The sequence below is a fragment of the Prionailurus bengalensis genome, chromosome E4, assembly GCF_016509475.1.
Source record: "Prionailurus bengalensis isolate Pbe53 chromosome E4, Fcat_Pben_1.1_paternal_pri, whole genome shotgun sequence".
In the NCBI taxonomy this organism is placed as follows: Eukaryota; Metazoa; Chordata; class Mammalia; order Carnivora; family Felidae; genus Prionailurus; species Prionailurus bengalensis.
In genome coordinates, this window is record NC_057360.1 from 10614129 (window position 1) to 10641878 (window position 27750).

Consider the following 27750-nt stretch of genomic DNA (forward strand, 5'->3'; position numbering starts at 1 on the left):
GCGTGCGGGGATCCAGAGGACAGGGTCTTACGTCGTGGGCGGTCTGGATGGTCCCCTGTCGCTCTTCTAACACGCTTGTCCGGATGGGAACCCAGACCCTACGTCCCAGAGGCGACAAGGACACACGGGAGACGAAATGTGGGAGGCCACTCCCCTCACAGGCTCACACGCCCTCATCGACTCCAGGGACGACAGATGGTCGAGGCGACAGCCTCTGCTCAGGGGGGAGCACTCATGGCGCCACTGTTTCCGTTTTCCCCGTGAGGAAGCGGAGGCTCAGAGAGGGCAAGTTCAGATTTATACCCACACCGCGTCCGCAAAGGGGACAGACTGTGGAGGGCTCAGAAAGTTTTCTCCAGCCCGGCAGCTTCCCGAGGGAGGAGAGGGGAATCAGGATGGGGGCTGTGCGTGCGCGTGCGCATCTATCTAGAGTCCGACAGCCCCACCTTCCCAGCCCGGGGGCCGCATGCCCCAACAAGGGGAGGCCCGGGGACAAGTGAGGCCGGCAGGGTCGGGAGCGGTCTCGGTGGCCGGCACCGCGGGGAGCCCTGGAACGCTGGGGGTGCGAGCAGGGCTGAGCCAAGGAATCTTCCCCGGATCCTTTCCCTCTGCTGCCCCCCACCGCCCGCCCCGCCCCGCCCCGGGCTGTCCCAAAGCAGTGAGCCACAGACCAACCTTTCATTTGTTCCACTTCATCCTCAAATGTCACCGAGCTCCTCCTCTTGGGGGGGCAAGTACAGTGGGAGGGAGGGTTGTCATCCGACGTGTAGTCCTCGAGCAGCATCACATCTGTCCCTGAAACCAAGGGCGGATTGTGCACACGGAACCAGGGGTGCGAGGTCCTCCTCGCCGCCTCCTTCTCTACCTCTCTCGCCTCCTCGTCCCCACATATTCAATCCCACCAACAGGTGCGACCATGGCCCCACAGCATGTGCAGGTGCCCGAGGGACACCGTGTGCATGGTGTCATCCCGGGGAGTCTGCAGCGGGCCCGTGGGGCTGCCACACACACACACACACACACACACACACACACACAGTATGAAGTTGGCCGGGCCTGGGTGGGAGGGGCGGGGGCAGGGCTCAGTGCGGGGCAGGGCCCTTGGAGCTCTGTGTTCTGAGGATCCTTCTTACGGTCTGAATTCCCGTCACTGTTAAAATATGTTGCGCTAAATCAACATTTCAAACCGGAAAAGGTAGAGTTCTTTGAGGATCAAAAAGGAATTGAAAAATATACCCCCTAAAAGAGCGGGCAAACAAAGGCAGGGAGGCAGGGGGTCATACTAGAGAGGGCTGGGCTGAGCCGGGACCCTGGCCTGACACCGTCCCCAGCCTCGTTCCATCCCGGTCTCCAGCTTTCAATCCTTCAAGGCCTCAGTGCTGGGGAAACGAGGGAGACAGGGCAGCCCCGGGGTCCTCTTGCTGTTTCAGAGCAAGCCGCAGAGGCATCACCGCCTGGCCTCCAGAAAGATCATTCCCTGGGAGTCAGAGCACCAGTTCGCGCTCCACGCGGACCTAGGATCTCGGGCAGGTGCCGAATCCCTCAGCGTCCTCAAGGCTGCGACGCAGGGATGGTAGTTCGGTCCACCTCACGGATTGGCTGAGGACCGTGAGCTGAGACGTGGAAAGATGCGGCACAGCGCTCGGCACACGGCAGGAGCTAATCGGGGAGGCACGACTACAGCCGATAAACGGCGGGGCTGGAAGTCACACACGCTCGGGTCCGTGTGACGGCCCAGGCCATGCTCCTTCTCCGGCTACGACGCCTATGCCTTCTGCCTGGCCACCTCCTTGCTCTTCGGGGTTCAATGTCACTCTCCGAGAAGCTGCTCTAATTCTCCCTTCCAAAGCTGCCCTCCCAGTTATAATCTTTAATAGCAGAATTACTGAAAGCACGTGGGATGACGGGCCGTCTTCCCAGGTCCACAGAAAGTTCCATGAGTACAGCTCACCACTGGATCTCTGGAACCTAGTACAGAGTCTGGCCAGAGCGAGGGCTGGGCACATAAACATTTGTTGAATGAATGGATGTCACACTGCCTCCGGATCCCTGCTGGTCGTCTGCGAATGGGCAAAGAGCCTGGGGAGTGACCCACAGACCTTCCCTTCCTTCAAATCACACGAGGGACGCAGGGCAAGAGGAGACGGTGTGACGGTGGTTCAACCCGCTGGCTGACGGGTGAAAGAACATTCTCAGGGAATATTCTGCTTCCGGGGAAAACTGTCCGCGCCAGAAGGCCTGGTCTCGGTCCCTGCCCACGGCCCACCCCAGCGTCGAGGTCCCAGGCTGAGGCGGGGGGAGACTCAGGTCAAGGCAGAGAGTTTTCACAAGCTCCGGGCAGCGGGGATGGAGCAACCCCCCTCCCCCCCCCCCCCCGCCACTGCCCAGCCCTCTGCACCTCGTTCCAGCTCAGCCCCACTCCCTACGGCCCAGCTCGTGGGCACAGGCCCCAGGATAGGGAGCAGACGCCTCTGCCCACCGCCTCTCACCAGGGCCTGGTGAGGTGCCCAGCGGCATGCTAGGCGGACTTCCTGAAGGAGGAGCTCGGCCCGCAGGGTCCCCTGGGGGCAGCCACGGGGGACGGGGAGCATCTGTGCCGGGGACATGTCCCTTCGGGGAGACCGAGTTTCTCAAAGGCAGGGCACAAAGCAGGCCAGGGTGGTGAGCCAGGGATGTGGCCTCAGGGGAGCTGCCGTGATGGGGGCCAGCTACCCCCAGTTCACACCCGGGGTGCTCCAAGGCTTAGAGATTAAGCAACTTGCCCCGGATGGCACAGCTCAGAAAAGGCCAGTGAGACACTGAACACCAGGCAGCTGGACCCCAGAGCCCGTGGCGGCCGAGGGTGTCACACTCAGGGTAACAACTCCCGGGCACGCGGCACTTCAGCTTTTCAAAGGGGTTCGCTTCGTTTGGATCTCACAACAACCCCGTGTGGCGGAGAGAAGAGGAAGGGAAATCCCGGTTTGATATGGGCGGAAACCGAGGCCCGGAGACGCTGGCGAGCTCAAAGCCGCAATCGGAAAGGCACCTGCGTGGGGAGGTCCCTCCCGCCGCCCCAGGGCGTGTGACGCGCGGGAGGCTTACCTGAGTCCTGAGAGCAGCTGAAGCCGGTGTCCCCGGTGCTGCTGCTGTTCCCCAGGGGCTGTCCGCCTGCCATGAGCGCCGTGAGGTGTGGGGACAGGCCCAGGTCTGGAAGGCAGAGTTGGCGCCGTCAGCACGGTCCAGGTCCCGCCAGGGCAGCCCCCGTCCCTCCCACTCCAGCGGTTCCCCCCCCCCCCCCCCCCCCCCCCCCCGCTCTCCTGTCCCCTCTGTCACTCGCAAGCCATGCCGTCAACCCACCGCATGACGGGGAGCCCCCGGCCGCCCTCTCCCCCTCTGCCCCTCGTTCCTGCCCCGGGGGCGTGGCTCCCCGAAAGAGGAAGCTCTCCCAACAACGACACACCCCAACAAGAAGTGTGGCAGGGAGAACGCGAGGCAGCGGTCTTGGGAGACCATCTTCCGGTTAAACGTGCAACGCGGACGGGCTGCGACCTCCTGAGGTCCGAGCAGCAGAGGGGAATCTGCGTTCCGGAGGCGTGAAGCGCCAAGCGGGAGAGAGTGCCCGCCAACGGGAAGGTGCCGACGAGGACCGCGGGCCGGACCCAGGGAGCGGAGGCCTGGGGGGAGACCGGTTCTCGCACTGGGCCCGGAAGCTGAAGAACCGGAGGCCAGGAGCCCCCGCGGCAGGTGGGGCCGCAGGGAAAGGGTCTCTGGGCAGGGGCGGGTCCCCTCCTCCGGCTCCGCCCAGCCCGGACGCCTCGCAGGCAGGACGGCGAGAGGAGCAGGCCCGGGGACGGGCCGGGCCCAGGCATCACGGCAGAAAGCAAGAGCACGATGCCAGGCTGCGGAGCTAACAGTGGGACCCCCCGCCCCTCAGCTCGCTCAGCAGGAGAGGGAGGACCCTCCCCGGGGGGCCGAGCGCCTCCTGCTCCCGAAGCGGGGCCTCCACCCGAGCCCAGGGCCTCGTCACTGGACACTCCAGGAGAGGCCCCAGCTTGAGAGAAGGAGAAGGAATACCGGAGGAAGAAGGGAAAGAAACAGATCTCAGCGGAGGCCGTGGAGGGAGCTTAAGAAAAGAAAGAATTCTGCGCGGGTCCCGGGAGAACACCGGGAGAATGACGACTCCAGGAACAAAAGAGCCGGACGCTCCGGAGACCACGGAGGTCACGAGAAGGAGCTCTTAGCAATTAACAAGGCAGCACACAAAGTCAAAGTCCTCTGGCCTCGCGAGGAACACCTACAGCCTAGCAGGCCGAAGAGACCGCCGCTACCCACCCCCACGGTCCCCTTACAGACAGGAGACGGCTGGGATCTTTACTGGCTCCGATCTTTACTTCCGTCCTGAGTTTTCAGAGGGTGCCGGGTGATGGAGAAAGCGCTTTCCTGCCTTCCCTGGAGCTAAGGAGGACCCGACGGGGGGCGGGGGGGGGGGGGGGGGGGGGGGGCGGGGGCTTCTCTCAGGACCACCCCTTCATGAACTCGGGAACCACACTGGTGCAGAGGGCCCTGCTGGGTGCTGCTGTAGAGATGGGCACCAGAGAAGGGCCCAGACATATTGGTCCCGTCCAGGGCCCCAGCCTCAGAATGTGGCCATGTCTCCGCGGGAAGCCTGGCTCAGGGAGGGGCCCGTGGGGGACAGTCTACTGCCAAGTGGGCTGGCCGAGGCCGCGGTGGGGTTTGGACACCATCTCTAAGGCTGTGGTGAAAGCCGGAACGTGCCCTGGTCTCCGGCAGTGTGAGGAGTCACGGGGGCCAGACCGCCGTGGCCGGGCTGACCGCCTGTGAGCGAGCAGCAGCCAGGTGGCCCCGCAAACGGAGAGGAACAAGACAGACCCTCCAGACCTCTGTTGCTCCTTTGGAAGGGGTCTTACCCCTCTCTTTCCCTCTGCTACCACCGAGCTCAGCACTCCCGGAGGTGAGGGAGGTGGCCCAGAATGCAGGCTCCAGGGACGGAAAGCGGATTTGGCTTTCAGGAGTCTGGGCAGATGCAAGCCAGGCCCACAGGGGGCGTCAGAGGAGGGTCCGCGCTCCCTGGCTCGGCCAGAGGGACAGAGGCCCAGAGGTGGAGGCCGGGCCTCCCTCTTCGACCCAGAAGGGCGTGGGCATTCCCGGGGCGGGCGGGGCGTGGAGCGAGGGCAGCCGAGTTCTGCTCCTTGTCCAACATTCAGGAGCTGGGGAAGGCCAAGTACACAGAGCCCATCGGCCCACACACTCTGTAACCCAAAAGCCTCCCACAAGACTGCTCGTCCCTCAGCGAGGAGGAGGCCACCAGCTGCCACGGACCTGCCCACCAAACCACAGCAGGCGTCCCGGCGTTTTCCCGGCCCCACGGCCTCTGCCGGCACCACCACAGGCGACCTGCGTGGAAAATGCTGGCCAAAAGCCGATGTTGTTTTGGTGCTGGCTACCCTCTCCCTCCTCTATTCTCTTCCCTCTTTCTTTCTCTCTCCCCACTCTTCACTTCAATGGAGGGCAAAACATACACTTTTTGCCTAAAAGAGGAGCGATTTTACCAAATCTGAGTAAGTTACTCGGAGAAATGAAGCCAGACCGTGAATGCAGTCCTGGCTCACAAGTTGTACTTGACAACAGGGACTTGCAGGGGCAGGCGATGGGCATTTCGGTGGTTACAATACTGGGGTACGGAAAGGTTCTTCTACTCTTCTGCTCAGAATGAAAACTCCCTCTCTTGATCTCAGGGTCATGAATTCAAGCACCATGTTGGGCATGGAGCCTACTTACAAAAAAAAAAAAAAAAAAAAAAAAAAAGGAGAAAAAGAAGAAGAAAAAGTCCCCGACTTCCTTCCTCTCTCAAGAAGTAACACTCCATCAGCCCACAGAATAAATCAGTGATGTTGGTTTCTTACCGCCTCGTGGAAAAGATCTCCCAACAATACTACCGCTGAGTACGCACAACCCCGGGGAATTCGTTCTTGAGAGGGAAGGTGGAAGGCCTCTCTATTCCACGAACAGGAACCTTTCTCTCGAGCGGTCTGAGCTGCCCAAAGTCACCCAGAAAAAGAAGAGAACTGTAACCTGAACTAGCTTTTTCCAGTCGATCCAAGAGCCCTCAAATCTCTCTTCCAACGGCTCATCCGGGTGATAATCTCCCTCAAACATGGCCCTAAAAATCCGGCTACTTCCCCATCGGAACAACACGGTAATAACCGCTGGAGGCAAGATCCACCAGTGGATGCTAAGAGTAGTGGGTGAAGGCTGAGGGAGAGACCGGGTATTTGCAGGGCCTCGAAGGCTCTCCCCCGGTGTATTTCTTAATTACAGTGGAAAAAACATTGACTTTACAACAGAGAAACCTGGCAGACGCCTCCTGAACTGTGCGGACTCAGTGTGTTCCCCCCAAAATTCATACATTGAAGCCCTAACCCCGGTATGATGGTATCCGGAAGTAGGGCCTTCAGGAGGCAATCCGGAGCAGATGAGGTCATGAGGGTGGGGGCCTCATAAGAAGAGACCACAGGGCTTGCCCTGTCCCATCTCCCCATATCCACGTGAGGATGCAGCAAGGGGACAGCTAGGAAGAGTGGTCTCACCGGGCTCCAACCACGTGGCACCTTGATCTCAGACTTCCAGTCGCCCGAAATGTGAGAAATACAGGTCTGTGGTTTAAGCGCCCTAGTCTATGGTGTTTGGTGATAGCAGCCTGAGCCAAGGCATCAACCGAGACGTCAAGGCAACCTAAACCAGTAATAAGACATAATGACATACGTGCCCCTGATGTGATCACGGAGAAGACCACAGCACCCCCCCCTCCCCCGGCATTCCTGCCAAAGACGTAGAACCTCATTCTAATCCTGACAACACATCAGCTGAACACAAACCAAGGGCATCCTAAAAACCCCCTTAGCAGTACTCTAAAAAAGTGCCAATGTCACAGAAGACAAGGGAAGAACAAAGACTTGTCAAAGCTTCAAGAAGACAAAGGGAGCCATGACCTGATCGCGATCCGGATCCTGGAACAGCAAAAGGACCTGACTGGGGACACGGGGGAAATCTGCCTCAAGCAGTGAGTGCATTGTTAACAGCACTGCCCCAATGTTAATATCTTGGTTTGGTAACTGCTATGATTCGGCCAGAGGTGAACGCCAGGAGAAGCAGGGTGGGTGGGAAGTCTCTGTCCTCTCTTCCCAGCTCTTCTCCAAGTCTACAATTATTTCCAAATAAAAAGGGCTAAAAAAAAAAAAAAAAAATCTATCCCTGCCTAGAGCAAGTCCTCTGGGTCTCACCAAAGGTGAGAGGATCACCTCCAGAAGCTTGTTAGCTCCCAGATCAGTTACCGGATGGAGCAGCTTTACACACAGGGGACAGTGCCATTTCAAGGCGGCAGGGCGGAGGGCTGGGGTTTGGCACCGACACACGTGAATTACTGGCACCGGCAGGAGGAAACCGCTGACCAGCATGAGAGGCCCGAGGAGGAGCGCGATGGGGGAGGAGGAGCCGAGGAAGGGAGGAGGAGTGCGATGGGGGGGGAGGAGCGCGATGGGGGGGAGGAGCGCGATGGGGGGGAGGAAGAGCGCGATGGGGGCGGAGGAGCGCGATGGGGGAGGAGGAGCCGAGGAAGGGAGGAGGAGTGCGATGGGGGGGGGAGGAGCGCGATGGGGGGGAGGAGCGCGATGGGGGGGAGGAAGAGCGCGATGGGGGCGGAGGAGCGCGATGGGGGCGGAGGAGCGCGATTGGGGAGGAGGAGCCGAGGAGGGGCGGGGGTGCCTGAAGGTGGACTCTGCTTTACAGAACACCGACACGAAAGGACTGGCCAACAGCGGAGGGGGGCCCGGTCCAATGCTTGGGTTCTTTTGTCTGTAGAAAGGCCAGCGTGCCGTGGCTGGGGACACCGAAAACGGACTTCTGAACTCTGGTTTCCCCTGCCGAAAGCCGCCTGGGAATCACGGGGGACGCGCGGGACGTTCCTCCCCCGACGCACACCGTGCTTGGAGCCTCGAGGCCGCCGTCGGTCTGAGAGCTCACCCGTCAACACGGCAGAGGGCCTCCCGCCCGAGGTGGGCCTCCCCCTCCCCGCAAGTCCCCAGGTTACCTGTGATCCTGTTGGAAATGCTGAAGAGCCTGGAAGTCCTCTGCCGCTGCACGAACGGCTCCCGGTAATACCGATCCCCAAAGCACATGCCCAGCAGCTCCTTGCGAACCGTCTTGTTCCAGAGCCCATAGATCAGGGGGTGGCAGATGGCGCTGGTAAAGGACAGCCACGTGGCCCAGGTCTCCAGGGTCGGGGAGACGTAGTTCTTCCCCCAGAGGGCCTCAGAGGTGATGACAACCATGTAGGGGCCCCAGGTGACCATGAAGGCACCGACGACCACCAGGATGGTGATGAGGGCTTTGCACTGGTTGGCGGAATAGACCACGCCCTGAAAGGCGTTCCTCCTACTGCCGGAGGAGGAGGTGGAGGTGCTGGAGTTCTTCCTCCCATCCCTCTGGGGGTCCTCCTCCACGATGACCACGGTGCCACAGTGCACCTTGCGCGCCTTGACCCTGGCCACGCGGAAGATAAAGCCATAGCACACCAGCATGACCAGAAAGGGGAAGAGGGCACACCAGATCTGCCAGAAGGCGGTATAGCCGGGCTCCCGGTGCCACGCAGCCACACACATCCACTTGAACTCGTCAAACTCCACCGACGACCAACCAAAGAGAGGCGGCAGGCAGCCGATGAGGGAGTGAAGCCATATGTAGACAAGCGCCATCACGGCGCGGTTCCCCGTGATCTTCATGGGGTACACCATGGGGTACAGGACAGCATAGTAGCTAGGGAAAGGACAGAGGGGGCGAGAGAAAGGAGTCAAAATAGAGAAAACGCACCCGAACGGGCACCCCGTGCTCTCCGAGGTAGGGAGCTTTGTTGAATTTCTCCATCCAACCCAGTCACGGGGTTCCGAAGATGGTCCCTTCTCCCAACTTTTCCCGGACAAGTCACAGACTCTGCCGTGTTACCCCGCTTTGTAGGACCCGTCATCAGCCAGGAGCTGGAGGCCAGGATGAACCCAGGGCTCAGGCGGTCCTGTTTCCGAGTCACGATGCCAGAGCCCAATCATATTCGGGGCTGTGGGTCATCTCGGGGCACCTACAGGAGTCCTAAGGGATCGTGCATGAAGCCAGATCACTTCTGTGTTGCTGACATCAACCTGAGATTGATTCGTTTCCAGAGGGTCATGAAAAAGCCAGAATAACATTGACGGACTAGGGGGTCATTCCATCGATGGACATTTACTGAAGACCTGCTGAACGCCTGTGCTACGTACAGGAAAGGCAGTGAGAAGACATGGCGAGAGACAGACACGTGGGCAGAGTGTGCGTCTGGGGTGTAAGAGCTAAATGGAATCCTCACCAACGACTGCTTGACGCGGTGGGTGTTATCATCCCCCTCATTTTCCAGACGAGGGCACTAAGGCAGAGGAAGAATAAGCAGCCTGCCCAAGATAAGGGGAAGAAACAAGACGTAAACCCAGACGATCTGGCCCCACAGCCCGCAGTGACACGCCAGCGACTCCTCGCAAACTGTCTTGTCCCGGAGTCCACACAACAGGGGTGATTTTTAATCCCTCGGCCCTGCGCAGAGGAGGGAGGCCTGGAGGGCTCCAGCTGCACACTGGCGGGGCACCTGTTCCAGAAGGCGGGTCAGCCCAGGCTTCCTGCAGGAGACGCACATATACCCAGGTCTTAAGAGATCGGAGGCACTGGCCCAGGAGTCGCTGAGGAGGAAGGCAGCTCTGGGGTGTGCGGGGAGGTGTGAGCCAGCACCCGCCCTATGGGGAACCTGCACGGAGCTCAGCACCGCACAGAGGCGTGGGGGGGGGGGGGGGCGGGGGGGAAGCCAGGGAGGATTTAAATCATGGGGTTGAAAGTAAACCACACCCTCCCCACCCAGGCATTTTATCCAAAGGAAATGCTGTTTAATGAATACTAGGGTTTCCCCATGAGGGCAGCCTGTGGAAAAGACAGGGGTGGCCACGCTGATGCCACCTGGTACAGACAGGATGGCAGAAAACGAACGGGGCCAAGGATCCCACATCTCCCGTCCTGAGTCACCCCGGGGCACCAGCAGCGCAGGGACAGGGCCCACGGCCTGACTGCCACATGCTGCTTGCCCACCCTCTTGGAGGGAAGGCTTCCCCCATCTACACCCTTTGTGAAAGACTTTCCCTTTTTTTAAAAATTTTTTTAAACGTTTATTTATATTTGAGAGAGAGAGAGAGAGAGAGAGAGCAGGGGAGGGGCAGAGAGAGAGGGAGACACAGAATCCGAAGCAGGATCCAGGCACCAAGCTGTCAGCACAGAGCCTGACGCGGGGCTCGAACCCACGAACCGGGAGATCATGACCTGAGCCAAAGTCAGACGCTTAACCCACTGAGCCACCCAGGTGTCCCTGCTTCTCTAAAAAAAAAAAAAAAAAAAAAAAAATTGGGGGACACCTGGGTAACTCAAGTCGGTTGGGTGTCCGACGTCAGCTCAGGTCATGATCTCACCGTTCATGAGTTCGAGCCCCGTGTCGGGCTCTGTGTTCTCAGCTCAGAGACTGGAGCCTGCTTCGGATTCTGTGTCTCCCTCTCTCTCTGCCCCTGCCCCGCTCATGCTCTGTCTGTCTCTCTCTCTCTCTCTCAAAAATAAATAAACATTAAAAAATAAAATTAAAAAAAAAGATTTTTAAATAATCTCTACACCCCACATGAGACTTGAACTCACAACCCTGATATCAAGAGTTGCACGCTCCACCGACTGAGCCAGCCAGGCGCCCCTGAAGGGCCTTCCTAACCGGAGGTGAGCCAGGGGCTGCTGATGTCCGGCTGCACGCTCCCCGGGTGTGGGATCTGAAAAGAGGATCTCGTGGGGACCCTGGGATGGGTCACGGCTATCTATTATTGCACGTGGCCTGGGATGAAACAATCAGTGTCTTACGCTGGTACCTGGGTTTGCATCTTGCAAAGTCCGAGCAGCCCAGGGAAAGAAGCATGCCTTTGGAGCTGGGATCCCTGGGTCCAGAGGGCAGCTCTCCCGCTACAAGCTGTGTGACCTTTGGTGGCCTTCATCTGTAACGTGGGAAGCACAGAAGCCCTGGCCCCAAGAACTCGGGGGCCAGACTGAGGGAAAGGCCTGCGTCGTGCCTCCTCTTCACATGGCGGGGGCGGAGCTTGGTCTCTGCCTGTCCACCGACCTTTCCCCCTTGCTTCCTGAAAACGGGAACCCAGATCGTTCGTGCTGCTCCCAACTGCTATGACTGAACGGGGACACTGGGCCCTTCTGAGTCCCGAGAGATGAATCGGGCCATTCTGGTGGTCTCCTACCTCTTGCCAAGTCATGGCCGAGACACTGACCTGTGTGGCACCATCCCAGCCAACGAAACGTGACGGGGTCTGCTAGGGTGGGATTGAGGGCTGCCTAGGAGGTTTCCTTCACTCTTAAAAAGAAACAAGGCAGAGATTTCTATTTTTCTCTGCCCTTTTAAACCGTGTGCAGGCTCTCTGACCTCAAGACACCCCAGGGGCAGCAGCGCAGCAAAGCAGGGCCAGGGAATGTTAACTGCCCCCGGCTCCTTTGACCAGCCCTGTTCTGGCGGTCGTAAAAATAATTACAATTAATAAGCGGTCCTCCACACGTAATCCTTCTGGCTATTCTCAACATCCAGGTATTATTCTTATTTTATGGCAAGACTCCTCCTTTTCTATAATAAATGGGATTTGTTTCACCCGCTGACTAAGGTCCCGGCCACGAGCAATTCCAGTGGGACGTGACCATAACCTCTCCCAGCTGAGCCCCGAGTCTCACCGGGGTGCTGGGGGCCGGAGGCCGGCTCCCGAGGGGTCAGTCTCCCAGAGTCAGAGAGGCCGCCACGGGCCAGGGTGCTGCCCAGTTACCCTCCATTTCATTTTTTGTAAAACTTATATACGATGAAACGCACAAATCTACGGCTCTATCAAGATACAGAACATCCCCCATCTGCCCAAGAAAAGACACGGATTTTGTAGATTTGAAACCTCATGTTTTAAACTTAGCCTCATTGAGGCCTGCTGCAGGTTCAAAGGAAAATACAGAACGACAGCAGCCCCCTGTGTCCCTGCACGTCATTAGAGGACCGAACAGAGGGGCTCCTTTTGCCTTCCGTGCTCTTAACTGGCTTCTGAAGCTCTGTCTTTTCCCCAGCAGCTCATTTTCAGGCATGAGCCCAAGCACGACCCCAGGTCCCAGAAGAGCCTCCCACGACGTCTCGTGTAACCGAAAACTCATTACGCACACAGGGCCTCCTTAGCCCTTAGCTTAGCTAAGCTAAGCTCACTTAGCTATCCTGCTGCAAGACCGGCCCCTAAGATAGCGACGTCGGTCCGTGTGGCTAAGACGCCTCCACCGCAAACAGGACAGAGCCAAGGCCGACTCCAGCCACCTCGGGGACAGTGCGCTACCACGGGCGGACGCTCTCCCGGTGGCACTGGTGACCCTGCACCGTAACCACCCGCCCCCCAGAGCCAGCCGCTTTCCCTCACCGAACCCCGTTTTCGGAGCCGGGGCCGCGTCCACCCGCACGTGCCGCGAAAACCCGATGAGCTGCCGGGTTAAGCGACCACGTCACACCCTCACTCGGGGTACAGTTCTCCCCGGGTCACATGACGTTCCCCACGTGGCCGGTTTCGGACACCGACATTCCCACCGAATCTCTCTCCAGGCAGCCATTCTTCTTACGCGGTCTGTTCTCTTTTGGCTCATCTGCTAACTTAGTTTGCGGAGTTCTCTAGCTGGGGTTCTCGGTGGGGACGACGTGTCCCCCCGGGGACGCGTGGCGATGTCTGGAGACATTCTGGGTGGTGACGACTGGGGGGGAGGAGCCACCGGCATCTAGTGAGCAGAGGCCAGGGGTGCTGCCCAGGGCGGCCCCCCGTCCCCACAAAGTGTGACCCAACCCAGAACGTCAGCAGTGCCAGCTTGAGAAACCCTGGGCCAAACTAGCCGCTTGCTGGACTTGATGGGTGGCTCCCTCTGCAGTCTGCTGAGTCCCACCTTCGCCTCCTCGTAACCCGACGAGCTGCCTACCAGCCACGTGAGCTTGGGCAGGTTCACAAAGCCTCACTCTGCCCACCTGCAGAATGGGAGCCAGCCCCCAGTTGCAAGGATTTGCTGGGAGGACTGTGTATTAGCAGCAACCCCTTTCAGTGGAGGTCATGACACCTACCCCGGCAGGTTCTCCGCTTCCACTTTCCTTTTTTTTTTTTTTAAACATTTATTCATTTTTGAGAGACAGAGAGAGACAGAGCACAAGTCGGGGAGGGGCAGAGAGAGAGGGAGACACAGAATCCGAAGCGGGATCCAGGCTCCGAGCTGTCAGCACAGAGCCCAACTCAGGGCTCGAACTCACAAGCCACGGGATCATGACCTGAGCCGAAGTCGGACGCTTAACTGACTGAACCACCCAGGTGCCCCCCCACCCCCTTCCACTTTCTTAGAGACGTTTCCAGCTCCCTCCTCTAGTCCTGTTCTCTGTTCTTCTTCCCTCCTGTCCTACTGCTGTTTTTTCTCTCTCCCTCATCCTCCCTCCCTCCCCCTCTACGTCTCTCTCTCTCTCTTTCTCACACACACACACACACACACACACACACACATGCACACACACACAGAGTTGCATCTTTAGGTTTCCAATAGACTGGGACAAATATGTGACCTCCAAAATTAAAATTAGCAAGATAGAGTAAAATTAATGTACTAAAATGAAGCAGGCAGAAGGAGTATATTATGTCACTTAGAAGGGCCGGATCACGTAAACTGGCCCAATTTGTATCTCTATGCCACATGACCAATAATAAACGACCAATAATAAAAAGTAAATTGCATCTGCCACCAAGTTACTTGAAAACACGATGACAGCGGTCGGTACGCTGTAATCACCAGAACCGGCCAAGACCCTGCCTGGCTGCACCTCGTGGTGGGGAGGTAATGGTCACCGAGGGGAGGCACAGGTCCCTTCTGGACCGCCTCTGTCACGGGGTGGTGTGGAGTCAGGCCGCGTGGATCAAAGCTCCAGCGGGTAAATGTGACACGTGTGTGTCACCGTGTTTCCAGCCACCACCAACAGCCGGAGACGGTCTCCAGCCACCTAGGATGCACGCCCACACCTCCCCCGCACGGGCCCCGGGGCTCCTCCTCCCCGCTTGAGGCTCCGCCCAGCACCACCGCCTACTCCGTGGTCCTTCCCCTCCCCCCCGCTGTGAGTTCCTCCGCTCATCTGTTCATCTTAGTCGCGTATTCCCCGCACTACCTGCTGGAGGCTGTTTTCCAGCTCTTACAGGCCTGTGCCATCCTACTCGCCGTTAGGACCTACTCAAGTGGCACCTCTTCCCGGGAGCCCTCCAGGCCCTGCCACCCCAAGCAGGACTGGGGCCGCGCTAGTTCCCTATGCTTTGTGACCACACCCGCCCTCGCTGGCAGGCCTCTGCCGCCCACCTGTGAACACGTGGGCAAGGTCTGTGTGCTGTGCCCGCTGGTATCCTGCCGCCCTAAGGACCAGGCCCAGAGCCCTTCCTACATGGCCATCCGGCCAGCACCCCCACAGGAGAGAATAAGGCACCAAAAGAGGTCACCCCTCTCTGGGATGGTGCCGTCTGACAGCATGACTGGAGGATCTGTCATGCTTGCTGGGAACCCTAAATCTCAGCAAGCAACTGAGTCTCCCCCACCTGCCCCTGCCCAGCGGGCACGATTTCCCAAACATCCATATACAGACGGCTCCAAGAGGGGCACTTAAAAACCAGTTCCCCAGGGGGGCTCAGCCCCTTAAGCAACGAGTTCAGCTCTTGGTTCGCACGGTTCCTGAGATCCAGCCCCACCTTGGGCTCTGTACTGACACCATGAAGCCTACTTATGATTCTCTCTCCCTCTCTCTCTGCCCCTCCCCCTGCTCTCTCTCTCCCTCTAAATAAATAAACTTAAAAAAAAAATCCTCATCTCTCCTCTAGGGTTTGGCCTCACCCCATGTCCCACAGGACCCAGGGCCCAGGAAAGGAAATTCAAAGAACAGTAATTTGGGGGCGCCGGGGTGGCTCAGTCCGTTAAAACTCTTGATTTTGTCTCAGGGCATGATCTCACGGTTGGTTGGTGAGTTCAAGCCCCAAATTAGGCTCCGTGCTGCCGGCCCAGAGCCTACTTAAGATTTTTTTCTCTCTCACAAATAAACAAACATTTAAAAAATCAACAATTTTTTAAAAACATGGAAACTGGAACAATGGCGAGATCCCATGTCTCCCCACTGCCAACAAAGTTCAAATTACTTTTTTTTTTTAATGTTTTATTTATTTTGACACAGAGAGAGACAGAGCATGAGCGGGGAGGGGCAGAGAGAGAGGGAGACACAGAATCTGAAGCAGGCTCCAGGCTCCGAGCTGTCGGCACAGAGCCTGACGCGGGGCTCGAACTCACAGGTCATGAGATCATGACCTGGGCCGAAGTCGGATGCTCAACCGACTAAGCCACCCAGGCGTCCCCCAATTACTTTTTTTACTGTTACGTAATCAGTCTTGATAGGATGCCAACGAACAGCTACTGGAGTAAAAGTCTATCCAGTCTTCTGGAAAACAACCTGCCTTTTACACACGAAGAATCGCGAACATGTGTTTCTTCTTACCAAAACCACAATTTCACCACACACATGTTCCTCCAAGTAGAAAGCTACAAAGGGACTGTAAAAATAAATTCTACCTCCACGGGATGGCACAATATGGAACCATTAAAAATCATGTTCTTCTGATACATGAATTTAGCAAAGTTGCAGGATACAAAATCAATGTACAGAAATCAGTTGCATTCTTATACACTAATAATGAAGCAACAGAAAGACAAATAAAGAAACTGATCCAATTCATAATTGCACCAAGAAGCATAAAATACCTAGGAATAAATCTAACCAAAGATGTAAAAGATCTGTATGCTGAAACCTATAGAAAGCTTATGAAGGAAATTGAAGAAGATATAAAGAAACGGAAAAACATTCCGTGCTCATGGATTGGAAGAATAAATATTGTCAAAATGTCAATACTACCCAAAGCTATCTACACATTCAATGCAATCCCAATCAAAATCGCACCAGCATTCTTCTCGAAACTAGAACAAGCAATCCTAAAATTCATATGGAACCACAAAAGGCCCCGAATAGCCAAAGTAATTCTGAAGAAGAAGACCAAAGCAGGAGGCATCACAATCCCAGACTTTAGCCTCTACTACAAAGCTGTCATCATCAAGACAGCATGGTATTGGCACAAAAACAGACATATAGACCAATGGAATAGAATAGAAACCCCAGAACTAGACCCACAAACGTATGGGCAACTAATCTTTGACAAAGCAGGAAAGAACATCCAATGGAAAAAAGACAGCCTCTTTAACAAATGGTGCTGGGAGAACTGGACAGCAACATGCAGAAGGTTGAAACTAGACCACTTTCTCACACCATTCACAAAAATAAACTCAAAATGGATAAAGGACCTGAATGTGAGACAGGAAACCAGCAAAACCCTAGAGGAGAAAGCAGGAAAAGACCTCTGTGACCTCAGCCGTAGCAATTTCTTACCTGACACATCCCCAAAGGCAAGGGAATTAAAAGCAAAAATGAACTACTGGGACCTTATGAAGATAAAAAGCTTCTGCACAGCAAAGGAAACAACAAACAAAACTAAAAGGCAACCAACAGAATGGGAAAAGATATTTGCAAATGACATATCAGACAAAGAGCTAGTATCCAAAATCTATAAAGAGCTCACCAAACTCCACACCCAAAAAACAAATAACTCAGTGAAGAAATGGGCAGAAAACATGAATAGACACTTCTCTAAAGAAGACATCCAGATGGCCAGCAGGCACATGAAAAGATGCTCAACATCGCTCCTCATCAGGGAAATACAAATCAAAACCACACTCAGATATCACCTCACGCCAGTCAGAGTGGCCAAAATGAACAAATCAGGAGACTATAGATGCTGGCGAGGATGTGGAGAAACGGGAAGCCTCTTGCACTGTTGGTGGGAATGCAAACTGGTGCAGCCGCTCTGGAAAACGGTGTGGAGGTTCCTCAAAAAATTAAAAATAGACCTACCCTATGACCCAGCAATAGCACTGCTAGGAATTTACCCAAGGGATACAGGAGTACTGATGCATAGGGCCACTTGTACCCCAATGTTTACAGCAGCACTCTCAACAATAGCCAAATTATGGAAAGATCCTAAATGTCCATCAACTGATGAATGGATAAAAAAATTGTGGTTTATATACACAATGGAGTACTACGTGGCAATGAGAAAGAACGAAATATGGCCCTTTGTAGCAACGTGGATGGAACTGGAGAGTGTGATGCTAAGTGAAATAAGCCATACAGAGAAAGACAGATACCATATGGTTTCACTCTTATGTGGATCCTGAGAAACTTAACAGGAACCCATGGGGGAGGGGAAGGGGAAAAAAAAGAGGTTAGAGTGGGAGAGAGCGAAAGCATAAGAGACTCTTAAAAACTGAGAACAAACTGAGGGTTGATGGGGGCGGGAGGGAGGGGAGGGTGGGTGATGGGTATAGAGGAGGGCCCCTGTTGGGATGAGCACTGGGTGTTGTATGGAAACCAATTTGACAATAAACTTCATAATATTAAAAAAAAAAAAAATCATGTTCTTAAAGGGCACGTGACAACCGCCGGAGGAAGGAAATGCTCCCCATCACTTGTTAAGTAAAAAAGCAGCTCACAAAAACCACATGGGCCATAAAGCCTATTTTAAAAATGTACTGTAAAAAAAAAAAAATGTACTGTACGCAACCAAAAATTACTGGGGGCAAATATACTAAAAACGAAACAGTGGTGAGACTGTGGACATTTCTTATTTTATTCTTTACATTTTCTGTAACATTTACATTACTGGAGAAAAGAAGATATTCAGAGAAGCCAACTGGTTAGTTCTGACCAGTCGCTTCCTTCATTTCACATCCCCCACAGCCGCCGAGAGCCGACAGGGTTCGGCCTTGGGCCTAGAGGAGGTCTGAGCTCAGAACGGACCATCCAGCTACCACTCGTCAGCTAAAATACTGACGGTCCCCGAGGGAGCTCAGGGACTGTGTCACCAAGCGACCAGAACCCTGGCTAGTCTCCTCTGACTCCATTGCTAGCTTCCTGCCCCGCCCCGCAAGCTGAATCTACTCTCTCTCTGAAGTCACACACTGGCCTGTGGTGAACGAACTGACCATCAGAGCAAAATCCTAATAAGCAAGATGAATCCAGGGGCCCGACCAAAGCAGCAGACGGCAGGCAGCCCTCTGGGAAACCGACATCTCTGACGCATCCCCCTCCCCGGCTTCTTTTTCTCATCCTTAAAGCGCGGGCCAGAGATTTCGAGAACTTTCTTTGTAAGCAACGGAACTTCTTTTAAAGACTAAACCTATATGCAGTGTCGGTCAGCTGAAATCAGAGATGCTCTGCTTGAAGGGATGGAAGAGGCTTTCTCACCCTCCCCGGCAGAGGCCCCTGCCATCCTCCCCAGGAGCTAAAACGAGATGATGTCTCCCGTTCCCGCTCTGCACACGCTCCTTAACTCTTCCATTCTCGACGTCTGCGGCAAGCTTACCGGTCGACAGCTATGACCCCCAGCGTGAGCATGCTGGCCGAGCTGATCAGCAGGTACAGAAGGGCGGAGAAGTTGCACCAGACCACGCCGAAGATCCATTCCCTCCGGATGGAGCTGGTGGCCACGAAAGGCAGCACCAGCACGGACAGCAGGAAGTTGGACAGGGTCAGGCTGAAGACGAACTTGTTGCTGAGGGTGAGGAGGTAGGACTTCTTGTACAAGGTGACCACGATGACCAGGTTGCCCAGGCAGACGAACACGGTGATGATGATGATGGCGACGAAGCTGGTGACGACGACCCCCTCTTCGCCACCCTCCTCCTCTGTGAGGTTACTCAGCTCCTTCCCGTGGCCGAGGGAGGAGTTGAGGCTCATGGTCAGGGCACCTCGGCGTGCGGTGGGCAGAGCATGCCGGACGACTAGAAAAAGAAGGTGAGACCGGGGGGCGAAGAAAGACTCGTCAAATCACATCCTACGCACTGGAGAGAAGAGCAGCAGAGGCCCCCGTTCTCCTGCCAGTCCCGAGGCTCTCAGCCAGTCTTCCCCACCGGCCTGCTTTCTACAACCGACTTTCCGTGCGGCTCCACGTGTCTGCCTCCTTGAACGATGGGCTCGTCCAACCTAAACCATCCTATCCGTTTTCCCCAGGACCAGCGGTTCAAAACCTGTGACGTCACTTAGGAAGCGGCGCCAGCCAGAGAGCCGATCCTCAGGCCCCAGCCGAGACAGGCTGGTCCCAGAGACCCGAGGTCCAACCAAGGAGTCTGCGTTTGAAACAAGCAGGGGACAGGTGATTCTGTTTCAAACGCGCTGTGGACTGCTGCTTCGGGGCCCCCGCAACTCAGGGAGGTCCCTGAACCAGCAGCATCGGCATCACGGCAGCCTACGGCTCAGGCACGCCTCTGAATCAGAGTTCCGGAATCTGACTTCCTGAATCAGAATCTGCATTCTCACCCCAGCTGATTCGCGTGCCCCCTAACGTCTGACAATAAGATTATCACAGGAGGGCGCCCGGGGGGGCTCAGTCAGTTGAGCGTCTAACTCTTGATCTTGGCTCAGGTCATGATCTCACAGTCGAGGGATTGAGACCCATGTCGAGACCCGCACGGGGGCTCCCTGCCGCACGTGGAGCCTGCTTAAGATTCTCTCTCTCGCTGGGGCACCTGGGTGGCTCAGTCAGTTGAGCGTCCAGCTTCGGCTCAGGTCACGATCGCTCGGTCTGTGAGTTCAAGCCCCACGTTGGGCTCTGGGCTGTCAGCACAGAGCCCGTTTCAGATCCTCTGTTGCCCTCTCTGCCCTCCCCACTTGCACGAGCAAAAATAAACATTAACAAGAAAAGATTCTTTCTCCCTCTCGCTCTGACCCTGCCCTGCTCACACACATGGGTTCTCTCTCTCCCAAAATAAACAACACTTTTTGAACGAGATTATCATAGGAACTATTCTGAGTTCCCCGAGCAGGGTTTCAACAAGCACAACTCATATCGAGACAGCATCACTCTTCTTGTGAGCGGTGGTGAAGGAGGTCAAGGAGCCAAGCACCAATTATAAATAGGTAGGTGCAGGCACAGTTCGAGCTCCCGGCCCACAGACACCATGCTCTACAAGGCACAGTCCCTGCTCCGAGACACTGGCTCAGAATCTCGGCTGAAGCTCAAGGTTAACTAACAGGTGAACATTAAATCCTACAGATGCCTGTTTCCCCAAAACTGCCATCTACTTTGATCAGCCAAAAAGTCCCACAGATCACTTCCTCCAGCGGCTCTGGATCCCAACAAACAGAAGACACCAGAAGGAAAGATTTCCTTTCCATGAGCCAGACGACAAGGACCCTGGTGCCTGAACTGCCCGCACACAGCGCAGAGCCTTCCCCGCAGCCGCCGGGACCGACGCCTCTGTCCAAACACCTCTGGCCACCGGGAGGGGGCCTTTCTTCTGTTTCCAGCAGTCCTAAGTGCTGGCTAGAAAGCTTCCCTCTTCAGTGAGCCTGACGGCGGTGGGTCAGAACCACAAACCCGAGGCCTGCTGGCTGGAGCGGCACCAGATAATTCTTTTGGTTTTTTTTTTAATTTTTTTTTTTTAATGTTTATCCATTTTTGAGAGAGGAGGGAGGAGAGGCAGAGACAGAAGGAGACACAGAATCCGAAGAAGGATCCAGGCTCTGAGCTGTCAGCACAGAGCCCAGCGCAGGGCTCGAACCCATGAACTATGAGATCACGAACCTGAGCCAAAGTTGGATGCCCAACCGACTGAGCCACCCAGGCACCCCAACTCTTTTTTTTTTTTAATGTTTATTATTTATTTTTGAGATAAAGAAAGCATGAGCAGGGGAGGGGCAGAGAGAGAGAGAGGAGGACAGAGGATGGGAAGCGGGCTCTGTGCTGACAGCAGAGAGCCCAATCTGGGGCTCGAACTCACAAACTGTGAGATCGTGACCCGGGCAAAAGTCAGACACTTAACCAACTGGGTGTTTGTTAACTCTTACAAGTAAATTATTAATTGATGTCTCGAAACCCAAGTCCTACATAAGCTTATTATTCTTAACTGTACAAGGGATAACATGGTGGTAAAGAAAACAGACTTCGAGTCATTAGACAAATGAACTGGGAGAAAATACCACTTCTGTCACAGAGAAAGGACTAATCCTTCTAATTTACAAATAATGCCAAAAAAATAGAAAAGGTGAAAAACCAGAAACGTGAGCAAAAGATATAAACAGAAACATATGTAGCTCTCTGAGGAGTTCAGTGTTAACTAGGCTTTTGTGGGCATCATTTCACAGCACATACATCCATCAGATCATCAAGTTGTATACCTTAGACTTACGCGATGTTAACATGTCAATTTGTATCTCAATAAAACTGGGCGTGAAAAGACGGACACGGTTCACGGGAGGCAACAGACCAATTGTACTCAAACGTACGAGAAGATGCCCAGTTGCAATGAAAATAAGAGAAATGCACACAAAACTACACAAAGACACCGTTTCTCTCCTTTCACGTTCTGGTGGCGAGGCTGCGGGGAGAGGGGCATTCCCCTCTGTTCCAGATGTGCGTGCAAAGGGGCAAAGCCCAGTGGAGGGGAAGGTAGCAATATCTAACAAAGCTACATACGCACGTAGCCTGTTTCAGATTCTGTGTCTCCCTCTCTCTCTGACCCTCCCCCGTTCACGCTCGGTCTCAAAAATAAATACACGTTAAAAAAAAATTTTTTTTAATTAATGCTGTAGAAGTAAATATAAAATGGCTCTGTAGTGAATTTCCACATTCTCAAAATAAACACTCAGGGAAAGTGAGTGCATACAATTCACAATGAGGGGGCGTCAACAAAACAAACAAACATACAAAAACAGCAGAATTGACATTCCAAGAACTTAAATTAATAGAAAAAGATGAACGAGACGATACACACAATTAAAAGCTTTAAAAAGAAAAGAGGTAAGAACCATAATGAAAGAATAAGACATGAAACAGAACCAAACAGAAATTACAAAAATTAAAATTTTAGTTGTTAGCACTGAAAACTCAATGGTCATGCTGCACAGCAAGCAGATTTAGCTAAAGAGAAAGATAGTAAACTAGAAGACAGCTCTGAGGAAATTACCCAGAATGTGATGAAAAGATTAAGAAACTGAAAATAGAAAATAAAAGTCAAGATTCATGAAGGACAGGAGAAAAAGATACAACATACGTTCAACAGAAGTGGCAGCAAGAGACATTAACGAGAACACGGGTAGCAAACACTGCTGGGTGCCTACCCAACAACCACTCTGGTTGTTCTCCTCACTGGCAGACCTCTTACTTCGTTTTGGTGTCCAATCCTTCTCCCAGTGACTCAGAAGGTTGATCCCATCCCCAGTTTGGGGAGCTAGATCCCGGTAAGTCTAAAGTAATCGCTGTGTCCTTTGTCCTTGCAATTCTGGCAAAGAAGTCGGAAAGAGATGCCTGGGGATAAACGGGGTGGAGAAGGGGATATCTAGGAAAAGCTGCTTTGATCTCACAAAGACATTGGGAAGAAAAATCTTTTCCTGATGGCCCTAACGGCAAAGAAGGCACAGACAGAGCAAAGGCAGCCATCTTGGCATCCTCAGATGCTAAGTCAGCAGACAGCTGGATCCTTGGGCTGCTGGATTAACAGATGCTCAAGTCACTGCATCCTGGCCTCTTGTTATGTGAAATACACATTTTAATACTATGTCTTAATCTACTTAGTGTGAAAGAACATATTTCTTAAAATGACTTTGAGACCTATTTTCACTGAGGCTTCTGTTACTTGAGTCAAAAGCATCCAATTTACGGTGGGTTGGGTCTACACAGTATTTAAAGATATGACTGAACATTTTCTAGAGTTAAACATACGAGTCCTCAGAATGAAAGGGCATATCAAACTCCAAGAGTAAATCAGAAAAAAGTCTGCACAAGGCACATCACAATGAAAAATGTCAAACACCAAGATACAGCGAAAAACAGTAAAAGCAAATTCTTCTATAAAGAAGTAACAATTAGGGGCACCTGCGTGGCTCAGTCTGTCAAGCGTCCAACTTCGGCTAGGATCATGATCTCGCCGTTCCAGAGTTCGGGGCCTACGTCCGGCTCTGTGCTGACAGCTCAGAGCCTGGAGCCTGTTTCGGATTCTGTGTCTCCCTCTCTCCCTCTGCCCCTCCCCTGCTTGCCTTTGGTCTCTCTCTCTCTCTCTCAAAAATAAACATTAAAAAAATTTAAAGAAGTACCAACTAGATAAACAGCAGCCTCTTCTTTTGAAGAAAACAGAAAATAGAGGCCAGAAAACCATGAAAGGCTCTCTGTAAAGTGCTGAGGAAAAGAACCCTTGTGCTAAAGGTCTACATTATCATTCAAGAGAGGGCACAATCTACTCTGAAGCAAACAAAACCTGAATGTTTACTAATAGTCCCTGACTGAAAGATCCACTTAAAGACACATTTCATGAAGGAACCCAAATCCAAAACTAAGGGGCAGGGCGCAAGAAGCAACTAACGGTTAGAAAAGAAACTGGTAACTATACGGCTAAATCTAAATAACAACTGCAAAAAAAAAAAAAAAAAAAAAAAAAAAAAAAATTTTTTTTTAATTTAAAAAGTCAAACAGCAACAATAAATCTTACACAAACAGCTAATTTGGGAGCTTTTGAAAACAGGCTGAAATGAAAATACAAAGCAAAATGGAAGCTCTTAAAGGCATGGTTAGAGTAGAAATAGTCCAGGTGGGTAGGTACTCGGGGCGGAAATTTTGGTTCCGGCTGTCTCCCCAGCACCGGGACAAGTGCTGGCACATGGCAGGGAAACTCAATCATTATCGGTACACGAATGACTAGCTGCTGAAGTTCTGTTATCGTTAGGTCAAATACGAGTGCCAACAATGCGAAGGTAACCACTAAAAGCATAAAAACAGGACGCAAAAGTTCCGATCCAAAAGAGAAGGGAAAAAGCCAATGAAGGTCCACTTGCCCTTGTTCCCCCCCAGTGGCCCCAGGCTGGCTCCCTAGTGAACCAGAGGCCCAGGGAAGGGCTGCGGGGCCCAAGCCGCAGTGGGGAGGCACAAGCCCCGGCAAATCTCCCAGGGGGGCACCTTTCACGACCCAGAGAGAGGGCGCCCTGGCAGGCAGCCGGCTTACCCAGGGCCTGACAAGCCGGGGCCCATGGAATGGAAGGAAATGCGCGCGTGACTCACATCTGGGCTCTGCGGGCCCCTCTGCCGCCAGACCCACGGGGGCGTCAGCACTCCCACACTCCCTGTGTCCTGCCCTGTGCTGCGACTCCCAGAGACAGCCCGAGCGTCACGTGACTGGGGTTCTATCAAACCTGTCAGAGGTTACTCCGGGCTGAGAGCTCGCCCTCTCAGGTCACCGGGGAAGGCTCACCTGTCTCCTCCGCCGTGGCTCAGTGCGGCACGGCCCTTCCTCCTTCGGAACCACCTCGGTCCTCTTGGCCATTCCCGGGGACGGTGAACGGCCTACTGGACTAGACTGCTGGCAACGGCTTCGGGTCGTTCAAAGCCAGATCTTGACACTGAAGCGAGCGATCAGTATCATTTTGGCTTAAAAAACAGGCAACCGAGGGGCGCCTGGGGGGCTCAGTCGGTTGAGCGTTCCGACTTCAGCTCAGGTCACGATCTCGCGGTCTGTGAGTTTGAGCCCCCCGTCGGGCTCTGTGCTGACAGCTCGGAGCCTGAAGCCTGTTTCGGATTCTGTGTCCCCCTCCATCTCTCTGCCCCTCTCCTACTCACGCTCTGTCTCTCTCTCTCTGTCAATAATAAATAAACACTAAAAAAAAAAAAGTTTTTTTTTAAACACAAGGCAACCAAACCTGGGCGGCTCAGTCGGTTAACTGTCCGACTTCGGCTCAGGTCATGATCTCACTGCTCGTGGGTTGGAGCCCCACATCAGGCTCTGTGCTGACAGCTCGGAGCCTGGAACCCACTTCAGATTCTGTGTCTCCCTCTCTCTCTGCCCTTCCCCCACTTGTGCACGCACTCATTCTCTCTCTCTCTCAAAATAAATAAATGTGAAAAATATTAAAAAACAACAACAAGGCAACCTTACAGAATACTGAGTCAGGTATCTATTGTGTTTTATAAACTGGTTTGCATGGTAATTTCCACGAAAGGATTCTAGAAGTACCTTGATTTGCAAAAACAGAATTACTACAATGTAAGGGTGGGTTCTCTCTCGTTTGTTTGGGCAAATTTGGATATTTAAATTTTTTTATGTTTTATTTTTTATATTAGAGAGAGAGAGAGTGAGAGAGCAGAGTGCGAGCAGGGGAGGGGCAGAGAGATGGAGACGGAATCCGAAGCGGGCTCCAGGCTCCGCAAGCTGTCAGCACAGAGCCCGACGCGGGGCTCGAACTCATGAGCGGTGAGACCATGACCTGAGCTGACGTCGGATGCCCAACCGACTGAGCCACCCAGGCTCCCCGGTGCAAGTTAGGAGGTTGACGGTCTCCGCTCAGATTCTTACCTAGAACTCTGATGTTCATCATCTTGCAGTGGGCGTCCTTCCTGCCCAGACTGCAGTCGCCCTGAACTTGCCAGAAAAAGACGACGTGCCCTGGGGGTTAACTGTATAGACACTAAGCCAAACTGCCTGGGTTTGAAGCCCGGCAACTCTACTTCTTAGGCCCATGAGCTCAGTCGACTTCTGTTCCTCATCTGTAAGAAGCCGATCTTCCTCACGGTTACGGCGAGGTCCGGGCGAGTTTCCGCCGATTTCTACCAAGCGCCCGGAGCAGCATGTGGACGAGCGAGGTCTGGCCGCGCGCTCGTGGGAGCACCCGAGGAGCTTGCTGATTTCACTGTGGGAAAGGACCCTTCCTGCACGTTTTGGCCACGGCCACGTGCCCCAGGACTCTGGCTGGAACAGCTCAAGGACAGACTCGCACCCACGGGTTGGGAGGCTGACGGGCCGCGGGCCGGGGCGGCTGCGGTGGCGGCCGCGTGTGGCACCGTGAGCAGAGCTGAGGGAATGACAGCAAGAGAGGGAGGGACGGGGAAGGGGGGGAGAGCACGCCGTGAGCCCGGCCACGCGTGCTGGCCCAGTAACCTGAGATTCCGAATCCTCTCCTTCTCTCGGGTGCCCTTTCTCCTCCCGTGAGGCTAAGCGGGCTGGGTCTCTGACACCTGCAACTTCGAGAATCCCAACTAATACTCTGATCCGCCACGATCCGCACACAAAATGGCAAGACCCCACCTTTTTGGACATCGGTACCAGGAACCTTCTCTTCTTCAAGGTTAGGCCGACTCCTCAGGCACAGCTCTGCCTACCTCAGCCTCCTTCTTAACACCTTTTCCTTTCCTTCCTGCTGCAGCCCCGCGGCCACCGGTGCCGTGGACTGTCGTAGGGCACCCCCAGCGCGCCGCCTCTTTGGGATCAGGAGATCCGTGGCCCAGTCCACAAGCCGCTACAAAGAAAGGGAGGCCTTCCCTGCCCGACCCCCCAGCGTCGCTTAGAAGTGAGGCCACCAAAGGGACGCCCAAGAGCCCGGAGACAACGGGCCCAGGCTCAGGTGGGTGCTGGGAGACCATGGTGATCAGAAGGTGGCGGTTCTCTTGACACCTGTCTAACAAGGGGCCGCTGGACATGACAAGACACATCTGTCCTCCCCAGAAGTCTTCTCCAGAAAGATAGTTTCTTTCAGCATAAGGCAGAAGGTTCTTTCTGACATTCTTAAATATACCCGAGCGGGAGTGGTTCCCGCTCTCCTCCACAGCCACCCACCTTTATGAAGAGCCTGAGCAGCCTGGAAGCTGGGACCGCCAGATGCCCTCTCCTAAAGAAATTCAATGCTGGGGCACCAGGGGGGCTCAGTGGATTGAGCGCCCAACTCCGCCTCGGGTCATGAGCTCACGGGTTGCGAGTTCGAGCCGCATCGGGGTCGGTGCTGACGGCTCAGAGCTCAGAGCCGGCTTCGGATGCTGTGTCTCCCTCCCTCTCTGCCCCTCCCCCGCCCACGCTCTGTTTCTCTCTCTCTCAGAAATAAACAAACATCAAAAAAATTTTAAAAAACAACAACAAAGGAGTATTTCCTAAACACCACTTCAAACAAGCCCAGGCGAGGTCACTGTCGTGCTATTTCGGCAGCTCTGTCTCAGGGGCTCCTCAGGTCAGCACCTCCCAGCGCTTTTTACACATCAATCACCAGCCGGAGGGGGGAGACGGGAAGAAGGTTCTAATAACTACCTTGTGGTGCACAAAGTAACTGAGATAGACAGTAAGCCCCCACCCCTCCAACCTATAAACCAGACCACACACCTCGCTGAGAGCCCGAGAGAGATCACAAGATCCCGGGGTCTCCTCCTCCCCTCCCTGGCACTCACATGAAAAGTGTCCCAGACACGGCAGGTGCGGCAACTTGGCCTCTGTGGGGACAGGGATGCCCGCGCAGCCAGCCCAGAGTCTTATTACCACGCACGGGGCACTCGGCCCTTGTCCCCACAAGGGCACCACAAACCCAGGAATGTCCTGGTTCAACATCTCTCACTTCGCATGTAAAGCAGGCCTGAGCTGTGGTCTGCTTGGGAAAATGCACGAGCACTTTTTCTGCACCAGCAGAAGGGGGGGGAAAAAAGCTACAGTCAGAACCCCAAATGACCTTAC

At 54.4% G+C, this 27750-nt stretch overlaps 1 protein-coding gene across 7 annotated transcripts in view; it reads right to left on the bottom strand.

Annotated features, from left to right (window-relative positions):
* Positions 1 to 27750, bottom strand: part of GPR161 (G protein-coupled receptor 161) — a 63918-nt gene that overhangs the window by 16134 nt on the left and 20034 nt on the right. For all 7 annotated transcript variants that reach the window (XR_006295264.1, XR_006295262.1, XR_006295261.1 and 4 more), the window contains 4 exons: positions 18642 to 19059; positions 8090 to 8814; positions 3085 to 3189; positions 676 to 795 (listed from right to left, as the gene is read on the bottom strand). Coding sequence is in view for 3 of the 7 variants with exons in the window: in XM_043567664.1 (XP_043423599.1) it covers positions 676 to 795; positions 3085 to 3189; positions 8090 to 8814; positions 18642 to 19059 (1368 nt within the window). In the remaining 4 variants the exon portion in view is untranslated. The remainder of the gene's footprint in view (positions 1 to 675; positions 796 to 3084; positions 3190 to 8089; positions 8815 to 18641; positions 19060 to 27750) is intronic.